The 22969-nt window shown below is 37.6% G+C and overlaps 1 protein-coding gene across 1 annotated transcript in view; it reads right to left on the reverse strand.

The window, feature by feature from the left end:
* The window catches only part of LOC126471538 (RING finger protein 11), a 35174-nt gene that overhangs the window by 6951 nt on the left and 5254 nt on the right, over positions 1-22969 (reverse strand). Inside the window, exon 3 of the mRNA XM_050099763.1 lies at positions 16703-16854. Within this exon, the coding sequence (XP_049955720.1) occupies positions 16703-16854 (152 nt within the window). The remainder of the gene's footprint in view (positions 1-16702; positions 16855-22969) is intronic.

Genomic DNA, 22969 nt, shown 5'->3' on the forward strand with positions numbered 1-22969 from the left:
CTGACGTAGCCACTAAGGTGAAAGTGTGCTTCATCACCCATCCATAAGTTATGCACTCTTTCCCCATTTCTTCCGATAACATTAAGCATCGCTTGGCAAAAGTTTATGCGATGGTTGTAGTTGTTAGGTTTTAGGGTTTGCACTATCTGTATTTTGTATGGATGATAGTGTAGGTCAGTCTTCAAAATCTGTCTCACTGATTGATTGCTGAGACCAAGTTCAGCACTGTGCCACCTTGCTGATTTTTGCGGACTTCGTGCTAATGCATCGTGCACACGATCATTGTTCTCTGGGGTCCGGATTGTTTTTTCACTACCACCTATTTTCTTTGTCGTGCTTACAGTGGCTTCAAAGTTTTTCACCCAAAGAGGATAGTTTTCCTTGATGGCACGGGAGACCGTGGTGGTAGATTAAACTCAATATGGAAAGCGCATTGGACACCAACCACACAATCCGTGTTTTTATAATATGCTTTTACAGCAAACGCACGTTGCGTGCTTGATCAATGCTTCATGACTGCTGAAATTTCCACCTGTCTATATGCTCAAGGTCGTTTCCCACACTTCCATAACCCCCCACTGCGCCCATCAGCCAGAGTCGAAATCATGCCATTTCACTGCCTCACCCTGTATGAAAATAATGTTAGCACAAACTGATTGAAGTAGTTGTTTCAATCATGGGATGTAACATATATAGTTTCACATTAGTCCAAGTCTGAGAAATGGACAACAGAGGGTAAGTGCATTTAATTTGGGACCAAACATCACGTTTTGGAAATCATTACTAGTAGTGCAGATATCACCAGACTTCCACAGTACAACGAGGTGTAGGACTATGTGGATATACAGACAGATACAAAGTGCATACAACACGCAAGTGACACAAATGTAAAGGTTGTGATGTTTGTGAGTGTAAACTAATGTTAGCTTCTGAAGCGGATTTACTTCATCTGTATGTAAGATGATGAAACCTCAAAAGTTTAAACAATATGGATCCTAGCTAAACAGTATGAAGATAAAAACATTGCTTCTAATAAAGTAAAAAGTGTGTGGTTAAATTAACTAGAAAATGTCTTGTTGAACATGATGCGTGTGGACAGCGATTGCAAATGCATGTGCATGTAAACAGCAAGGAAAACACAATAATATCCTGTTTCTGATTCGTGTGGTGAAGTTTTGTAATTGTGATTTTGTTTTCATATGAGAGGACTGTCGAGTCGTTTTACAAATAAGTTAAAATGTTCTTTTGGGTCAGATTCGAACCAGTGGTCTATGAACATTGTCTTATAACATTTAATGGTTTACCATTCTAAAAACTGAGCTACGGAATAATTAAAGTGTAGTTAGGTAAAACGACAATTTTCACTAAGAGTTTAATTTTGCTGAATGACACTATCCTTCGTTGTAACAGCGCGAGAGCATATCTTTGAGATAAGTGAATGTTAACTTCACAGTGCCAGACACTTTTAATTAAGTTAGTGAACTTGTGCATCAACATGGTGGCAATTCGCTAGTACAGCGCAACCACATTTTACGTATCTTCTTATTCTCTTGAACACTCAAAAACAACTTTTCAGGAATTTTTATAGATGTATTTGTACAGTATGATACTACACACTATTTTTGTACCCCATTTCCCCCCAAAACATAAATTTCAAAACAAGACATCACTGTTAATTAGCATTATGATAGTAGGAGCAGTGAGCTAGCCAGTGATGTCACAGGCATCACGACTCGAATGGAGCGTTTTAGCAGGTGTTTAAATTATTTGAATTTCATTTTCATAAGAGAATACTGAAATTCAAAAAGGAAAAAAAGCGTGTTAGGAGCATAGAATGACATAATTAATCATTTAAGACAATTTCCAGAAAACAGTCAAATACCCTTATTGCATGGTTGAGAAAAATCCAGGTATGTGAAACACCAACCTAGTGGAAAAAATTGGGTGTTTATGGGTACTGTTGTTTTTTTTATCTATTTTTTTTTCATATTGACAATTAAATAATTCAATTTAAACTCCTATTATAAATTTATTCAAACAGCTAACCCAGTTTTACAGCTACTTTATTATTGCCTCTTTTCTTGCCCTGCCACCACTGCATCCACTGAGAGAATCTTCTCCACCTACGGGTTTGTTTGGTCAAAATTAATAAATACTTTAGGAGAGAAAACATGCGAGAAATTAGCGACGATCTTCACATTTCTGCATGCTTACAAAAACTGTCAAATTGTACTTTACAGTCCTTACATTTTTACATCAACTTGAAAGTTTTTTTTTCTGGAAGTGTAAATGTTATTTAGTTGTGTTTTTATATTGCAAGAAAAGTTAAAACACAACATTAATAAAATAAATTCTTGTTACAGTAAATAGCTGCCTTCAATAAAGACGATGGCTCTTCTTCATTTGTTTACGGCTAACTATGTAACATTCTGTACGTTAATTAAATTTAGTTGGTTTTATTGTTTTATTGGCAGATTTTTAAATTTTTGGGAGTGGTTAAAATAAAACAATTCTGACCAATTGTCAGTCACACACAAGTAAGTTTATTCCTATCCTGAAACTGACAGGAACATAACTTGTAAATTACAGTATTGTTCCATTTATCCACAACAATAACAAAGCAATGAAATCAATTTATCATCACTTATGTTTAATAATTTACATTATAAAGAAAGCAGAATAGTATTTTGTCATATAAATTTCATTTACATTCTGGAAGCAACTGTGCACATTGATTATTTGAGAAACATTTTCGGTCAGTTATGGTTTATTGATAAAATTAATTACTCTTATACCTGGCATTAGCAATGATCCTTAAATGGTTAAAGTAAAAATGGTTAATGTGAGGCTTATTTCTGTAAGGAAAAGAAGAGTTCCACTATATCAATGATGTTCATAGAAGGGAAATTGCATTATCGATACTTAACACTGTAGAACATACACACTTCCGCCATGTATCAAAGAAGTTTACTGTTATACTGACGTAGTAAACGGGTGAAAAATCTCAAGGGGTAAATACTGAGGAATGTCATTTGGACATCCATCTGTTTTAAGAAGAACATTTCTTCATCGTGAATAGGTGTGTCTACATCTTCCAAATGTATGGCTAGGTCCAAATGAAACAAAGCAGATGGCCAAGCTCTTACCAGAAAATTTTCAGAATCATTAATCAAATCAAGCTTGGTCATTCCTTCTCCTATGAACTCTCATCATTCTATTTGATAATTTCTTTCTTTTTATTGATATATTGAATGGATATACATTGTATACGAGTGGCCCACTATCAGCTGCTAGCTCAATGGATCCAGCAAATGCCACAAAAAATACCTCCCCACAAGTACAGTGCCTCATACACAAAAAGGCTCACAGCATCCATGCTTCCCATGACAAAGCGGAAGAAGTGGTTTCAAATAAGAAATACAGACTTTTCAAGCCCAGTTAAGGCAATTATCCCCTATCACGAGACCTCAACATAAGAACCTGTGGTGGTGTCTTATGTTTTCATATCCCATGGAACCAAGACTGTCTCATTGTCGTGTTAGTTACATTTAAAATTCCCTTAACAACTTTTAATATTATGCTAGTCACTGAAGGGTTTGCTTAATGTTCCTGACTTGTTCCCAGCATTTTCTGCTGATTCAGCTGAAAAAGTAGCTACAGTTGACTAGTGGGTCATCCATGGTGAATGTTAATGTCTTCATTGTAGTGGATCTTGTACTCTAATAATGTCATTAATAATTAGGGTCATGTAGTTCTTTATACTATAAGGATGGAGTATCCCAATACACCTGGTAACGACAGCCACAACTCAATTCAAATAAAATGTTCTCGCCATCTTATTTTCGTCCAGTGTACACATTTACAAGAACATTTACAAGATAATGGACAACTCGAACACACTAAAGTAATGAAAGGAAGGGTAACAGTACACAAATATATATTAAGTAAGGCATAAATGAAGTTTTGAAAAGAAGACTTCAGCATGTCTGACATTTTAAGTTTGTTTGTTCATGTTCTATAGATCATTTTGCATGATAAATCACAACGATGTGAACTCAGTCATTTTACATTCACATCACCAATTTATTTATAAATACAGCTACATACTGAACATTTATAAGATTTTTTAAATAGACAATATGAGTTAGTAAATCCTACCCACGACCTTTTACACAACAATAATAGAAATTCTTCTAGGGAATAGGAGTTGTCAAGGAGAAACTTTTCTCAGTTTGTTTTTCCAATTTAAATTCTCATCAATATGGAACACCTACAAATTTTGAAGTTTCCAACATATTTATTATTTCCTCACACTGTGTTACATCATCATTGATGTAGTACCCCTAGATGTACAGAACCGAATATGTTGTATCTTTTTAAAACTGAGGTTGCGACATTCACAGAAAACCAGTCAATGATACTTCCAAGAACAATGTTTACCATTTCTTCTGTTGTTTTATATATACTTACAATTATTACAATACTAGCACCATCTGCAAAAAGAACTAATTCTCCTCCTTTTATACTAGATTGAAGGTGGTTTACATACATGAGGAACAGCAATGAACCTAAGCCTGAGCCTTGGGGAGCCCCATACATTATTTCTCTCCAGTCAGTATAAATGTCCTCAGACTACATCTACAATTATACTCCGCAAGCCACCCAACAGTGTGTGGCGGAGGGCACTTTACGTGCCACTGTCATTACCTCCCTTTCCTGTTCCAGTCGCGTATGGTTTCGCGGGAAGAACGACTGTCTGAAAGCCTCCGTGCGCGCTCTAATCTCTCTAATTTTTCATTCGTGATCTCCTCGGGAGGTATAAGTAGGGGGAAGCAATACAATTCGATACCTCATCCAGAAACGCACCCTCTCGAAACCTGGCGAGCAAGCTACACCGCGATGCAGAGCGCCCCTCTTGCAGAGTCTGCCACTTGAGTTTATTAAACATCTCCGTAACGCTATCACGGTTACCAAATAACCCTGTGACGAAACGCGCCGCTCTTCTTTGGATCTCTCTATCTCCTCCGTCAACCCGATCTGGTACGGATCCCACACTGATGAGCAATACTCAAGTATAGGTCGAACGGAGTGTTTTGTAAGCCACCTCCTTTGTTGATGGACTACATTTCTAAGGAGTCTCCCAATGAATCTCAACCTGGTACCCGCCTTACCAACAATTAATTTTATATGATCATTCCACTTCAAATCATTCCGCACGCATACTCCCAGACATTTACAGAAGTAACTGCTACCAGTGTTTGTTCCGCTAACATATAATCATACAATAAAGGATCCTTCTTTCTATGTATTCGCAATACATTACATTTGTCTATGTAAGGGTCAGTTGCCACTCCCTGCACCAAGTGCATTGGTTTACTTACTAACTGGTTTTACTTACTAATTCTTTTGGTTCGATATGACATTACCTATTGGCTGGCTATACGATCAACCACATAAAATGTCAATTTATAGCCGGCTGTGGTGGCCGAGCAGTTCTAGGCACTTCAGTAGGGAACCATGCGGCTACTACGGTCGCAGGTTCGAATCTGCCTCGGGCAAGGATGTGTGTGATGTCTGTAGGTAGTTAGGTTTAAGTAGTTGTAAGTTTTGGGGACTGATGGCCTCCGCTGTTAAGTTCCATAGTGCTTTTGAGCCATTTGAACCATTTTTTGTCAATTTATCTAGGAGAATACTGTAATTCACACAATCAAATGCCTTAGGATAGGTCACAAAAATACCAACCAGCACTATTTATTATTTAATGCTTTTAAAATTTGGTGAGTAAACATGTAAATGGCATTCTCAGTAGAGTAACCCTTCTGAAATCCAAACTGTGATTTGCTGAGGATATCACTGTTGCTCAGGTGAGATACTATTCTAGAAAATTTTGGAAAATGACATCAGCAGTGGAACAGGTCGGTAGTTATTGACATCTGTCCTATCACATTAAATATTTCAGTTAACACCGGGCTTATTATATGGGAACAAATCTTTAGTACCCTATTGAAGACACCATACATACCTGACAAGATTTAATTTTTTAAAGAATTTATAATTTTCTTGATTTCAGAAGGAGATGTTGGTGATACACTTTTAAGACTGAATTTTATGGAGTTACTTTTTTTTAACATACTGCTACGATTTCTCTCTTGAACTGTTTGCACCTATACTTCCTGCTATATTATGAAACGATTATTAAATGAATTTGCTACTTGTGACACATCATTTATAGCCTTCCATTTAGTTTAAAATGATGTTATCTTACTCCGTGGTTGGTTTTCATGTATCTTGTTTCCTTACATTCCATACAGCCTTAAGTCTGTTGTCAGAATTACTGATTTCTAGCATATTGTGTATGTTCTTTGATTTTTTAATAATCTTCTAAGTAATTTTGAGTATTTTTTTGTATGTACAACTATTACAGTATCTCTATTTGTTCTTGCCAACATAAGCAATTCCTTTTTCCTTTTAAAATATACTTCAGTGCCTCTAGTGATCCATGGTTTTCCAAATGCCTGTTCAATGTCATTTAGGATTAGCTTATGCAGATAGCTATTTCCAAATAACTGTATAAATTTATCATATAATAGGTTAAATTTCATTCTAACTAACTGTGCATCATGATTTAAGAGAGCATTTTTTACTGGATATGGTTTTTTTTTTCTTTTAGCTTCACCAAAGAAAGCATTGTCAATCACGGTTCTACTATCTTCATCCACCCATGTTGGGAAGTTAATTAATGAGATCAAATTGTAGGATCCAAATAAGGTTTGGAAATCATTTTTCCCATCAGAATCCTTTAGAAAAAAAACTATACTGAAATCCCCACAGACTACTTATTGCGTTATGCTGTCTGACAGATAGCACAGTAAGGAATCCAGATTACTCATAAACAGTTCCAAATTTCCCAATGGGGATCTATATACCGTTACAATTAAAATTGAACTATTTTCCTGCATTAATTCACAAGACAAGACTTCTACGTGCTGATCACTACAAAATCTATGTGCCTCCATGTTTTTGAACTTGTGTTCTGTATTAATATATGTAACAACTCCTCATTTTATTGCTTTAATTCTACATGAGTAAGTGTAATCTTTTATATGTAACTTGTCTAACCCTGTGGTTAGAGCTCTCTAAATTTTCCAAACAGAAAAGAAACTCTTCTATCTTATTACTCAATGCTCTAATATTTTGATGAAATAAGTTAACCTTACTTTTCTTTGCCTTCTTAAGCATTATGTGGGGCTCTTGTGTTATTCTGATGTCTTTCAAAACTGGCTGTCTGAATCCAGAATCAAACCTAAAAAGGGCACCTCCCTGACACTTACAACCACTGGGATTTTGCTTTGTTTGGTGGTGGCTCCATGTATATTATTGGCAAGAAGCTAACCCAACCTATCTTTCCCTCTCCTATTCAGGTGTACACCACGTCTAGTATATCCCAACCGCCCGCCCCCCCCCCCCCCCCCCCTTCTAATTGTCGCAACAGGCATTGCACTCAATGTAATGTAAATAGACTCAACAAATTTTACAAGTAGATATAACAAACAGAAAGCTTTTCTTTCTGTCAGAATGGTTTCATGTAGTAGAAAGATGCATTTACAAAGTCTAATCAAACACAGATTTTTTTACTGCAGTAGCATCATTTAACAGTAGAATACTTTAGCCTAAGTCAATGGTTCCTAAATTTTTGGACTAATTTCTGTTGTGTTTCTTGCAACAATATTTAAGCTCTACAGAGTTTTAAGAGTTCTGTGCACCAGGTTCACTAATTTCTGTTGTGTTTCTTGCAACAACATTTAAGCTCTACAGAGTTTTAGGAGTTCTGTGCACCATGTTCACCGAAATAAGCAAACTAAAGTCACATCTGGGGAGGGAGCACCAGATTTTATTCTTTCCTTGTTTCAAAACTGGCTTGCAGTATTTTTTGCAATGACTCCTTATTTTAAGTCAGAGTATTTTCTTTTGCTTTTGCTCACACTGTCTCCTATGCACTGAAAGCTTTGTTTCCATTGGCCCGCTTGGTTACCTGTAGTTCTTTCATTTTAATTTTCCATAATCTCATTAAGTATTATCTTTTTCCTTATATTTTGCTTCTCTGGCACTTTTCTCCTCCCTAGACATGATTTATTTCTTTTCATAGTATATAAGCATTCTTTGCTTCTCTTATTACTCTTAGATGACCGGCATTTCTCCAACCCACCTTGTTTCCTAAAGACTATTTTATTTCTTTTCTTTTCTACCTGTTCTTTGCTATATTTATCTTCCCATCAATGTTATCTTTTCTTTGTTTTGGTCAGCAATTCGTTCCTCATATACTTATGGCCTCAAATTTATGCCCATTTTCACATAACACAACTCTGGTTTATTATACGGGGCGTTCAAAAAGAAACGAGCTGGAAGCATAATTACAGAAACCAGTACCTGTATATCAGAGGTATTGACCCTGGCTGTTGAGACACTCGTCTCACTGTGACACAAGGCAGTGAATGGCTGTCTCATAAAATTCCCGAGGCTGCAATGTGAACCAGTTCCGCACTTACAGCTGGACGTCGTCGTCCAAGGTGAATCGTTTGCCACTATGCTAACATTCTTCTTTGACCAAAATGACCCCCTTCTGATTCACTTCCTGCAGCATGGGACAACAGTGAATACCCAACATTACTCACAAACCTTGACCACCCTTCGCCAAGTGATCAAATCAAAACGACCAGGCAATCTCACATATGGGGTCATTCTGCTCCAAAACAATACAAAGCCTCATACAGCCAACACAGTCACAGCACTCCTGCAGACATTCAAATGAAAGGTTCTTGGCCACCCTCCATGCAGTCCGTTTCTCTCTCCCTGTGATTACACCATTTTTGGTCCCCTTAAAAGGGCTCTGAGGGGCAAACAATTCACCTCAGACGACAATGTCCAGCTGTACGTGTGGAACTGGTTAACATCGCAGTCCCAGTAATTTTATGAGACAGCCATTCACTGTCTTGTGTCACAGTGGAACAAGTGTCTTAACAGCCAGGGTCAATACTTCTAACATACAGGTACTGGTTTCTGTAATTATGCCTCCAGCTTGTTTCTTTTTGAATGCCCCTTATATATCGCATGGCGGCAAGAACAGTGACAAAACCCAAAACCTGAGAAAAATCAACTTAAAGAATTCTATAAAACTCACAGTGAAATTGCGTAAGCTTTCCTTTTGATTTCAAGTAAGAATTTTTGATAGTTAATTCCATATTTTACACAACAGTAATATGGATATATAATCAATTTTTCTCAAGTATTGCATTTCTGAGTTGTGTCACTGTTCTTGTCACGGTGCAATCTGTAAGTCTTCTGGTAGGCCTCATCCAAGATGTGGAGGAAGCCTCGCATGCGGCTATCAAGTGTGCCGAGTGCAGCTGTCGGCATGTTGTGGCTCACATCAACACCAATGATGCCTTTCGCTTGGGTTCCGGCGTCATCCTCAGTTCATATGGGTGGCTAGTGGAAATGATAAAGTCCGCTGGCCTCATGCAAGGGATGCAAGCAGAGCTCGCAATTCGCAGCCTTGTTCCCAGAATTAATTGGGGTCCCATGGTTTACAGCCGAGTGAAGGGTCTCAACCAAACGATTTATTGACTCTGTGATGGTCTTGGCTGCAGATTTCTGGACCTGCATTATCGGGTGGAGAGTTGTAAGACTCCTCTTGATAGGTCAGGGGTGCACTACACAAAAGAAGCAGCTCTCGCTAGTTGACACTCAGATAGTGAAATCAGACCACATTCAGAAAGTCAAAATTTTATCAGTAAATCTTTAAAGTATTTGTAATAAGGTTCTCAAATTTACTGCCCTCTAGGAAATTTGTCTCACTCAAATTATTCTCAGGACCGAGAGGTGGCTGAAACCTGAAGTGGAAAGCTCCAAAATATTTTGCAAGTCATGGAACATATATCGGAAAGACAGATTAGATGCCACAGGAGGGGGGAGTGTCCATTGCAGTCAACAAAACTATGGTCTCTTGTGAGGTCGATTTTGAGTGTGACTTTGAAGTTATCTGGATGTGTATAATGTACAATTGGTCTACGTGAAATAAGTTAATTGTTGGATGTTTTTATCAGCCACTCAGTTCCGCCATAAAAGTTACCCGATGATGCCATGAAAGTTTTACAGACAGTCAAAGAAAAACTATGATCAGTAGCATGGACAATGCAATATTAATTGCAGACAAGTTTAACCAACTGAGAATGGACTGGGACATCTATAGATTCATTGAAGTATGGACAGGCAGTCTTGTGAAGTGCTTTTGAACATGTTTTCCAAAAACCATCTTCAGCAGCTAGTTCGACAGCCCACACACAATGGAAATATTTAGAAATGTAACAACAAACAGGCCTGACATTATCAGTGGTGTCAGTATAGAAACAGGGACCAGCTACCATGATATCTTGGCGACCATGGTTACTAAGGTTAATAAATCAATCAAGCAGTCTAGGAAAGTACCATACAACGGATCATACAAACATACTATCATTTGACCATTGCAGACTCCCATATGGAAGACATAGTAATAGACATCTCTAGTACAAGAAAAGCAACTAAAAGAGTTGACAACAAGTAAGTCACCAGGTCTGGATGGAATCCCAATGCAGTTTTACAAAGAGTACTTTATGGCATTGGTCCCTTACTTAGCTCACATATATCATGAATCTCTTGCCTAGCACAAAGTCCCAAGTGGCTGGAAAAAAGTGCAGGTAACCTCTGTATATAAGAAGGATAAAAGAAGTGACCTGAAAAATTACAGATTGATATCCTTGAGGTCAGTTTGCTTTTCTTGAATATATTCTCAGTTTGAATATAATAAAGTTCCTCGGAACAGAAAAGCTTCTGTTCACAAATCAGCACTGTTTTAGAAAGAACCACTCATGCAAAACTCAGCTTGCCCTTTTCTCGTATGATATCGTGTGAACAATGAATGAAGGACAAAAGGCAGATTCCATATTCCTAGATCTCAAAAAGTGTTTGAACCGGTGCCCCAATGCGACTTAACAAAGGTATGAGCATATGGGTTAGGTTTCTCCAGATATGCATGTGGCTCAAAGGAAGCCTCTAAGTAATGGGACACAGCATGTTGTCCTCAACTGCGAGTGCTCATCAGAGACAAGGGTATCAACAGGAGTGCCCCAGGGAAATGTGATTGGACTGCTATTATTTCCTATATACATCAATGATCTGATGGCCATAGTGAGGAGTAATCTGCAGCTGTTTGCTATTGATTCTGTGGAGTATGAGAAGGTGTCATAGTTGAGTGACCGTAGGAGGATACAAGATGACTTACATAAAATTTCTAGTTGGTGTGATGAATGGCACTGGTTCCAAGGATAGAAAAACTTTAGTTAATGCGGATGAATAGGAAAAACAATGTCTGTACTGTTTGAGTACAGCATTAGTAGTGTGATATTGGACACAGTCATGTTGATTAAATATCTGGTGTAACACTGCACAGCATTATGAAATAGAATGAGCATGTAAGGACTGTAGTGAGGAAGGCAAATTGCTGACTTCACTTTATTGGGAGAATTTCAGGATTCATCTGTAAAGGCAACCACATACCGAACACTAGTGCAACCCATTCTTGAGTACTGCTCAGGTGCTTGGGATCCCACCAGGTCAGATTAAAGGAAGACACTGAAACAATTCAGAGACAGGTTGCTGGATTTGTTAGCAGTAGGTTCAATCAATGCTCAAGTATTACAGAAATGCTTCGGGAACTCAAATGGGAATACCTGAGTGAAGGCTACGTTCTTTTCGAGGAACACTATCGAGAAACATGATGTTAGGAAGAATTATGCTTACAGGTGATAAAACTAATGTTTATTAAAACACAGCCGGTTTTGCAACCTAAAGCTGCATCATCAAGTGCAACACAGTTGAAAGATCAAAGGCGTATCCATCACACCTCGCCAAAATTTACTTTTCAGTGAATATTGTAAATACTATGCTGAGCAGAAAATAATAAAGAGAAGATGTGCTCCATTCATTTAGGACAAAATACTGTTAGGTGAAACTTGTGGTTACAGAGCCATGTTTCAAAATTGGCCCGCCACAGTGTGATGGCAGGACAACCTGGTGTTGGGCAAACTAAAAGCGGCCCACACGAACAACAAAAAGACACACTCTTGAGTCTCTCTCTGTCGTTTGTGCAGGGTGCTTTTACTAGCGTCTCTCTTTGTTGTTTGTGTGGACTGGTTGTAATTTCTTCAACACCAGGTTACCCTGCCATCACTGATGCAGGAAAATTTTAAAACATGGCTCCATAACCGTAAGCTGCACCTACAAACAGCATTTTGTCCTAAATGAATGAGCACATCTTCGTCGCCTTTCAGTCATCATTGTATTGACGACATTCACTGAATAGTAAATTTTAACTAGGACCAATGTTTGTGTCTGTAATCTTTTTATGTTTTTGCACTTGATGATGCAGCTTTAGGCGGCAAAACCGGACGGTGTTTTAATAAATAACAATTCTACCAGCTGTTAGTGGATTTCTTCCTAACATGCCCTTCAACAGCTACAGATGTCTGGAATATAAAAAGTTTGTGCTCTGAGAAACTTTAGAGAACTGGCATTTGAAGCTGAATGTAGAATGACCCTACTGCAGCCAATGTTCATTTCGCATAAGGACAATGAACATAATGCAAGGGAAATTAGGATTCATACCAAGGCATATGGATGGTCGTTTTTCCCCTCACTCTATTTGCGAGTGGAACAGGAAAGGAAATTTTTTTATTCCAGTCTTTGATCACAATATGAATTGTTTAGACGATGACTGGTTTCAGTCCGTAATGACCATCCTCAGATCTTTTTTACACCATGTCCTAAAGTGATAAGGCCATAATGGCATCTTCAAACAAAATGACTAATACCGGCACAAAGTGCCCTACATCACACACCGTACAGTTGCTTGCAAAGTATGTATGTAGATGTACATAATACATCTCACTTTCTTTTCGGCCATTTGCCCATCACTACTTCTTAAACCAATTTTCTCCATTTTCCTTGACTGTAATACAACTCTGAACCCCACCTCCATTAACCCTGCACATACAAGATTCTTTACCCTGACACACCTTACTACATTTTGATCCAAACAATTTCCATGGTAGCCCACCAGAATACAATGACTCTGTTACTCTCAGAAAGACAGTTTTGCACTGGGAAATCAAAGTCATATGAATCATTTCTGGGTGCATGAGTACGGTCCAACCAGATATGAGCGGCAATCGCCTTCAGCTAACCTGACTCTGCACGTCGCGTATTTTTGCTCCTGTGGAATGAGTCATCTAGGGTGAGAGGGTGGCACGAGTAGTGGGCAAGCTCACTGTCACCTAAAATCTGTGTCCCAGGCACAGTAGCATCCATGGAGAGGACACTCCATCCAAGTGAGAAGAACACGGATAGCAGCAGTTATCAGTCATAAACTCGCTCTAATGGGTGTAGGAGCAGCCGCCACAGGTCGCTATTGACAATGGGAGGAGCCATCGTGGGTCTACTGGCCAGTAACTGCATGCTTCACGCTGAGCAGCCTGCAGTCGGTTAGGGACTGGCCCGGCCTGGTGTCAATTGTTCCACTGGGCGTATGGAACATTAGCACTGCTAGAAGTTTTCATCATAATATTCGGCACCGCTACTACAAAAGTAAAAAAATAAAAAATAAAATAAAAAGTGAAGATATTTCATTTCGCATTAGTACATGGAACATCCGCACTATGCTGCAAGGCTTCCTGGACACCTGTGGAAGCTCGCAAGAGCTACGCAAAATGGCTGCTATTGACTTAGAGCTAGTCAGACTCAGCACTTCAGGAAACCAGGCTAACAGAAGAATGCTCAATATGGGAAAAAACTACACTTTCTTCTGGAAGGGCAAAGATGTTGCTAGCCCCATACAGCACGGAATCGCTTTTCCTGTCTGCAATGACTTGCTGTGTTGTACCAAAAACCCGATTGGGATCGCAGAACACATTCTCACTGCATTTCACAACAAATAGTGGACCACTGGCACTGATATCTGTATATGCACCAACACGTAACTCAGCTGCAGAAGCCAAGGATCAGTTTTATGAACAACTCAGTGATGTACAAGGAGTGCACTCCGGGGACCGTCTATGCATCCTTGGCGATTTCAACACTAGTATTGGTAGTGATTTTGCCACTGGGCCTGACTGCTTAGGCAAACACAGAGTGGGTACGATTAATGAAAATAGTCTACGGTTGCTTGAATTCTGTTCAAAATATCAGTTGTGTGTCGCCAATACACACTTTAAAGGCAAACTGGACCACAAGGTTTCCTGGATGCACTTCCACTCAAAACATTGGCACCAATTAGATCCTGTTCTAACTAAAACGAAAGATCTGTATTACTTTCTTCATACACATTCTTTCCTTAGTGCAGACTGTGACAAGGATCATGCACTAGTAGCAACAAAAGTGCACTTCGTGACTAAAATGTTTCACTCTGCCAGGACACCTTGCAAAACAAAAATTAATCTTTGCCTAACAAGAAACACTGCTGCAGTAGAGGTATTTAGTGACAAGGCATGAAAAGAGGTGTATCTCTGGGACCCAGACGCTCCTATTTCTGAAGACTGCCAGAAGATAAAATCACTTCTTACCGTTATGGCTGGAAATGTGATTGGTAATCTGGAAGCAAAATCCCAGGATTGGTTCATCGAGAACACAGATGTCCTGAAACCTCTCCGTGAAGCTAAGCATCAGGCCACTGTCATCTGGCATAAAAACCCATGCAATTCTACATGCAGGGAACTAAGCAAAGCAAAGGCAGCTGTTCAATGCACTGTCCATAACTATGTCAACTCCTATTGGGAGCAACTTTGCACTGGTATACATGAGTGTTTCAATGCTGGCAACATTGGTGGTGTGTGCTCGGGCATTCAAAGAAGAGTGTACAACTCAAGGAAATAGATGAAAAAGTCATTACAGATCAAAATTGTCGATTGCACCTTTGGGTAGAACATTACTCCAGCCTCTACTCACATCCCATCAACATTAGTCCAAACGCAATGGATGAAATTCCTCAGATGACACCTTACCATGACTTGAATTTCATGCCTACTATGGAGGAGCTTCAAAGAACAATTACACAGCTCAAATATAGGAAGAGCCCTGGCAAAGACAACATCTGCACAGAAATTGTAAAACTTAAGCCATTTTCTGCTGCTTTTCAACCTCTTACTGAAATGTTGGGCTGAGGGTACCATGCCGCAAGACATGCACGATGCCAACATTGTTACTTTATACAAAGGTAAAGGTGATCGCGACGATTGCAACTGTCACCGTGGAATCTCATTTCTGAGTATACCAGGAAAAACATTTGCCGATGTGGTTTTGGGCAGACTTCAGAAGCTTGCCGAGCACATATACTTTTTTCGCGTAAGTCCAGAGTAACACAGACATGTCACAGTAGAATATATTATGGCTTCTGTAATGAAGCAACAGCCATGTTGAGGTTTTGCCCTTTGGTTTCATGGTCACTGTAAACTGTTTTGTAATGACACACCATAACTTGAAATCTGAAGACTACCATCTGCCTGCTCAATACAGAATATACATAACCTTTTCTACACAGTGCTGTTCCAAAGCTACATTTCTCATTCAAAATGTAGTCTTCATTGTACAGAAACTGGCAAGGAAGCAATGTTATCAGCTATTAAATATTGTTACACATTCTCATTGTATTCTCAGTGTGTGTGTGTGTGTGTGTTTCTAATGAATACAACAATTCTACAACAAATAGGGGCCCATATTAATGAGAATTTGAATGGAAAACACATTTTGGAATGTCTAAAACAACTTAGTTCAGCCACATTTGCTCTTAGAATCGTTGCAGATCTTGGGAGAGAGAAATCAGTAATTTGACGTATATTGCATATTTTTCAATATAGTCATATGGAATAATGTTTTGAGGTAACTCATCTTTGAGAAGGAATGTCTTCACTGCACAAAAATGTGCTGTAACAATAATATGTGGTGCTCACCCATTATGATCTTGTACACACGTTTAAGGAGTTGGGCATTCTGAATACTGCTTCACAATATATTTATTCCCGCATGAAGTTTGTTGTAAATAATCCACTACAGTTCAAAAGGAACAATGATGCACTTAATTACAATACCATAAGGAAAAATGATATTCATTACTCAACATTAATGTTGTCTTTAGTACAAAAAGGTGTGTATAATGCTGCAAAAATAAATTTTTTCACTTACCCAGTGATACAAAATGTTTGACGGACAGCAAAGTAAAATTTGAAAACAAACTGAGAAAATTTCTCCTTGACAACAACTCCAATTCCATAGAAGAATTTCTGTTACTGTAATGCGTAAAAGGTGGTGGGTTGGAATTGCTAACACACATCTCTTTTATCCCTTTGAAATAACAAATGAATAAATAAACTTATAAATTTTCAGAATGAAACTGTATGTGCAAATTAATTTGTGATATCATTACACTCTATCGTGCAAAATGATCCATGGAACATACAGCAATACCTAACTAATAACTAACCAACCACATTTTTGGTTTGCATAATAACCGAATCATCAGTGCTCAATAAGCTATTGTTAATAATGATTTATTAATGAAGTTGTTACTAATAAAAATCTTAAACTGTAACAGTTTGTGACTAAAACTACAACTTACTCTCTGTTCTTTTTACAACCATCGTATGTTCCAGTAGGTAAATGTTGAATTAATCCAATTCTTTTAGCAATTTTGACCTGCTCCTCTTCCGTAAGTTGGGTCACTGGCCTACTTACATTTGGAGATGGGTAATATACAGGAGTAGGCTCTTGCTATATAAAAATAGTTTTGTACATTTTAGTAAGGAAATAAAATATAAATTTACCTTAAATTAATATGCACAGTAACACAAAAGCATTTGTATGCAACAGAAATAATATTATTGTCACAAACTACAGGCACATTAGCTGAGAAATCAAATCCACATTGAGATTATTTAGCTGCATCTTCCTGGACGTCAGTTCACAGCTACATGAGTCAATTACTTTGTGAATTCTTCATGTCTTCAAGTTCAGTTATATACTACCTCCAAGGTATTAAATAATCGAACTTTTTTTTCTTTGATTTTATAAAAAACATGATGGACATGTTGGAGCATAAAAAAGCTCCAAACATTAATTACACAACTAAAATCATATGAAAAAGATGTACTTTAAATAAAAATGACTGTTACTAGAAGTCTGTTTCCCAAGGAGCAACAAGAACAACAATGTGAAAAGCAGGAAGTAAATACTGAAATCACAACTTATCCAAACAGAAAGATGTTCACATCCCACCTTATACAAAAAAAGATATGCAGTTTGCAGCATGCAGCTTTTTTGTGATCTTCTAGTCACCGATATATGGCACAGGTTATGAATAAATAACTTAAGTAGAACCTAACAGTTTCATTGTTAAATATAATATCTGTTTAGCTGAAGAATATGGAATGAAATACTTATTCTTTACATTTTGTATTCAAATTGCTATATAAAGTATTCTTCTTCATGTTCATAGTGGAACACATCCCAATAAAGTATGAAACAACTAGTTACACTCCTCATGAAACGCAGACGCAGAAGAGGATGAACACTCACGGTTTTCACTAATAACCAAAATTGCTGATACAGAAGTTACAACAAATTATAGTGTTAGGATAAATAACACATCAGTAGTTCAGACAGACAATCTAACACAGGTTACGTCAGAACTATTGATATTGTTTCACTGCAAAATTTTAACAGTTCTTCATATTGTGTTCTATCTTTGCAAATGTGTAATTCCTCAGAAACAGCAAATGAATATGTTGTTTCAAAAATTTTTATGCATGTCACACCTATTCAGAATGTATTGGAAGGGAAATTTAACATCATAGACAACTCTCTCTACACAATTGTCTATTGAAGTTTGGGTCACTGTAAAGACAGAATCTGCTAATAAACCAATGTTATTGGTCAAAGCTGCTAACACTTTTATTGGAAGGGGGGAGGGGGACAGATACAATATAATTACTACAGACCGAAAAGAACTTCACTATACATACTGTAACATATTTCCAGGATATCCAACCCATATTTAATTACGTAGCTAAATAATCACTACAAGAAATCCTATACAATAAATGTAGCACATTTATTATTTACAGGCAGGAGAACAGTGCAACCTATTAGCTTAGAAAGTGTTTTGACTTATTTACACTGTCGACTGAAGTAAGTAACTGCTGTTGCTGCAGTTGTTCTTTTGTTCCCAATGAATGGAACTCTGACAACCTAATTTAACAGTTATTTTCATAATGGATCTTGTTGCAAATTAAAGGCACACCAAAAGGAAGGTAAATGAAATGATATTCAGCGAGGACAGAAAGTTGTCAGTATCAACTAAACACTTACACAAATAAAAAATAAAACTGGCAAATAAAAAATAAAACTGGACTCGTGGCTAGATGAACAGAACACACAGGTAAAATATAACACTGAATCAGCAATGTAAAAAAAGTGAGAATGTATGAAATACAAAGTTACTGTAAGAAGACAATGACAATAATAATAAAAAATGGTTTCATAGACACAAATTTGAAATAATGGATCCAAAAGATTGCACATACAAGGTGAGAGGTTGGAGGGGGGTGTTCAACATGATGTGAAAGAATAACTAAATGTCATGCATGTCATTACACCACAACACTATGAAAAGGTTAACAGCTGTAACAGCACAGATTACAAACAGCCATGCAGATTATGTAAATTTGTGGCACAAAAATAAATTTATCCCTAATACATCTCAACAGACTGTGTAAGATGGACAAGGAATGTAAACGGAACACAAAATTTGAGAATTGAGGACTGTGGTTTTAAAACGGATTTAATACAATGCCCAGCAAATATGTATTCAGCTGCACATAACTTTGTGCTGAATAGCAGTTCTACAGTTACGGGTAGTCAATGAGGCCTACAATCACTTGCAATAAATACAGTAAGATCCTATTCAGACATATGCACTGTACCTGTTGTCATGCCAATCTTCATGAAGCATACCAGTAACACATTATACAAACAAGACAATGTAAACAGTATACATTTTTCAGCTCATACCAATGAAAAAAGGAAAAATCATAAACAGTGGATCTGCTAATCAAAATAGATTAAATTACTAGTGCCATAAGAAAAATTGTCAACAATGGGGACACAGATGATATACTGTTAACATCTTGCATATTTCCATTTACTTATGTCCTCTGGGATAATATTTGGGGAGGGGGGTTTCATCCTCTGTGAAAGAAGTATTCATGTCCAAATGAGAATAAATGAAATAACATGTAGGCTTTCAAATGCTAAATACTTAAATCTGTTAAATGAGTTTGGAATGCCAAAGGCCTCTTGGACATCAAGCCTCAGAGTTTATATATTTCTGGTCTTCATTTTCTTAATTCTAAATGCACTTACCATTCAGTAACAAATCCCTTCAAACATTTTGTTTCCCATGCTAAGCTACTGGTTTTGTCATATTTTTGCTCGCTATTTTTAACAATTTTTCTTATTCCTTTTTACAATCCTCTTTTGTTCTTAATGTTCACTTTCCACCACTGTTTCTTCTTACACTGAGGTGACAAAAATCATTGGATACCTCCTAACATCATGTCAGACCACATTTTGCCCAGAATAGTGCAGCAACTCGACATGACATGTACCCATCAAGTCGTCAAAAGTCACCAGCAGAAATAGTAAGCCATGCTGCCTCTATAGCCATCCGTAATTGCGAAAGTGTTGCCAGTGCAGGATGTTGTGTATGAACTGACCACTTGATTATGTCCCATAAATGTTTGATGGAATTCAAGTCGGGCAGTCTGAGTGACAAATCATTAGCTCGAACTGTCCAGAATGTTCTTCAAACCAATAAAGAACAATTGCAATCTGGTGACATGGTGCACTGTCATCCATAAAAAATTCATTGTTGTTTGGGAACATGAAGACTTTGAATGGCTGCAAATGGTCTCCAAGTAGCTGGACATAAGCATTTCCAGCCAATGATTGGTTCAGCTGGACCAGAGGACTCAGTCCATTCCATGTAAACACAGGCCACACGAGCCACTACCAGATTGCACAGTGCCTTGTTGACAACTTGGGTCCATGGCTATACGAACTCTGCACCACACACTAATCCTACTATCAACGCTGACCACCTGAAATTAGGATGCATCATACCAGGCCACAGTTTTCCAATAACCTAGAATCATTAGCTCAGGAAGAGTGCTACAAGTAATGTCATACTGTTAGCAAAGGCACTTGCACTGCTCATCTTCTGCTGCAGCCAAACAATGTCAAATTTCATGGCTGTCCGAATGGATACATTCACCATATGTCCCACATTGATTTCTGTGGTTATTTCATGCAGTGGTGCTTGTTCATTAGCTCTGACAACTCTGCACAAATACCGGTGCTCTCTGTCATTAAGTGAAGACTGTCGGACAATGCGCTGCCAGTGGTGAGAGGTAATGCCTGAAATTTGGTACTCTTGGCACACTCTTGACAATGTGGATCTCAGAATATTGAATTCCCTAATGATTTCCGAAATGAAATATCCCACACGCCTAGCTCCAACTACCATTCTGGATTCAAAGTCTGTTAATTCCCATTTTGTGCCATAATCCTGTTGGAAACGTTTCCACATGAATGACTTGAGTACATATGACAGCTCTGCCAATGCACTAACCTTTTATACCTTGTGTATGCTATACTACTACCATCTGCGTACGTGCATACCACTATCCGATGACTTTGCCACCTCAGTGTATATCCCATACTCACTGTCTGATTCAGATCTATGGGCACATTTCTATTAGCATTATGTTCGTATCATTATTAGTTCTGCTCCCTTGTTGTTTGGGGAACTTTTCAGGGTCACAAAGCAGGTCAAGAAACTGGAGTAGTGCTATTCACCACACTGGTTAACATTACTCAATTTTCCCACAAAAAAGAAAGTGGGTTGAAAAAAAGAAGAGAAGAGTAATTAGAAACAGAGATCAACGGAAAATGCAATACAGCCGCAGAAGTAAAAAGACACATGATGTACACATGTAAACTGTATACTCATTTAAGTGCTGCTTGAGTTACTAGCTTGCTGCTTAGGAATGGGACTAATTAATGTAAACTGGTCAAGGACATGAACACAAAACAAAACAGATTCTTACAGAATTTATCTGTGCCACAGTGTGCAACAAATTCATCCATTAAAAGGTTTGAAACAAATGGTTCAAAAGCCACATATCCTGCAATATTTCACCAAGCATACCAATATGGACTGTTAATAGCATGGAGAGGGAGGGGGGGAAGGAGATATATTTGACATAGCTACATATTAGTTACGTAGCTCAAGACAATAATGGAAGTGGTCAGCATGCTGCCATTTTTTTCAGTGAGAAAATGCACTGTAACTGCAAAACACTCATTCCACATCATAGTGAAAGACTTCAATAAGATTCATGCATGAGGGTTGAAAACAAGCCATTAACTTTCAAGAAGATTTTATTTACATTTTGAAGTAATGAAGTTTTTCCATTAAGCTTGATTGCATTACTTGTTTCATCAGCAAAATTAACTATTGCTGCTTTTTGGCTATATGACAGCAGGTCATTTATTTATAATAACAACAAGTGTGGAGCCAGAATTGATCTCTGTGGTGCAACTGTAGTGATTATTCCCCATTCTGAAGATGGTGAATATATTGGGGAACTGGATGTCTTGTTTACTGTGTATACATTTTACATTTTTGTCCTAAGCCATTCTTCTTAAGAAGCTTCTCTGAATTAATGTTTCAAAGAGCTCTTTTTCAATTTGGCAAGCATATTGTATAAAACTTTATTGTGCTTTCAACAGTATATGTAAGTATGGAAGAAGTGGGAACTCCATGATACATAATAACCAACCAGGTTCATGAATATTGCTGCAATTGACCATAGGACTGACTGCTACTCAAATAAGTTTCAATTGAATGAATGCAATGCGGTGTTTCTTGGAGGTGCTTTCTACAAGTTCTTCAATTTATGCTGTTATTTATGAAAGAAAAATATCCAGTATAAATGTAATGTGCCTGGAAATTTGGCATCTACACATGTCATAATATTTTCAGAGTTCCACTTGCTGAATCATGAAGTGGGAACTGAGTTCTCCAGCTTGTACTTAATTCTTGACAGACCTTAACTTATATTGCACAGTTTTCTTCCATCACTGTCTAATCTTTGCTTTTGTCCCTTCTTTATTTCATTTCTTTTATTTTACTTCTAGATTATCTTTCTCCCATTACTTTTCATTGTTCATTCATTCATTCATTCATTTCTTAGTTTCTTTTTCCTACTGCATCCTCCTCTGTGTTAAAGCAGCCTGCTTGATTTGCCTTTTCTGTTCTGATAGCTGCCAGACAACAAAACTGTTTTCTCATCAAACTTGTTTTACTAATATCTCAATATTTCATTTGTCTACTTTTGATTTGTGTTCTTTGACTTCTCTGCTTGTGTACGTAACATGCTCCCTTGTAACAGGGCTGGAACTATTACCTGAGTACTTCACATTTCTCCCTCTTCCCCAGAGGGAAGAAAAGTGATGAGTAACTTACTACATATATTTGTTTTTCCTATGAATAATAGTTTCATGTTTACAATGCACAAAAACTAGTCATATGGCATGGGAAATAGTCAAACTGAAACACTGGATCTTAAGCAGCTCCTGACTCTCCTTCAGAATCTATATTGAAATATAGATCACAAAAAATGTGAAAAATGAAATCACAAAATGCTACACAGTCACAATAAGATATTGCAGTACTTCAGGGAATATTTATTTCATTACAAAATCTGTCACAGAGCACAAATGTTTATCAATCAGGTTATTAATTTCGGTCAATGACCTAAAAATA

This window comes from Schistocerca serialis, chromosome 3, assembly GCF_023864345.2.
Source record: "Schistocerca serialis cubense isolate TAMUIC-IGC-003099 chromosome 3, iqSchSeri2.2, whole genome shotgun sequence".
Taxonomy (NCBI): Eukaryota; Metazoa; Arthropoda; class Insecta; order Orthoptera; family Acrididae; genus Schistocerca; species Schistocerca serialis.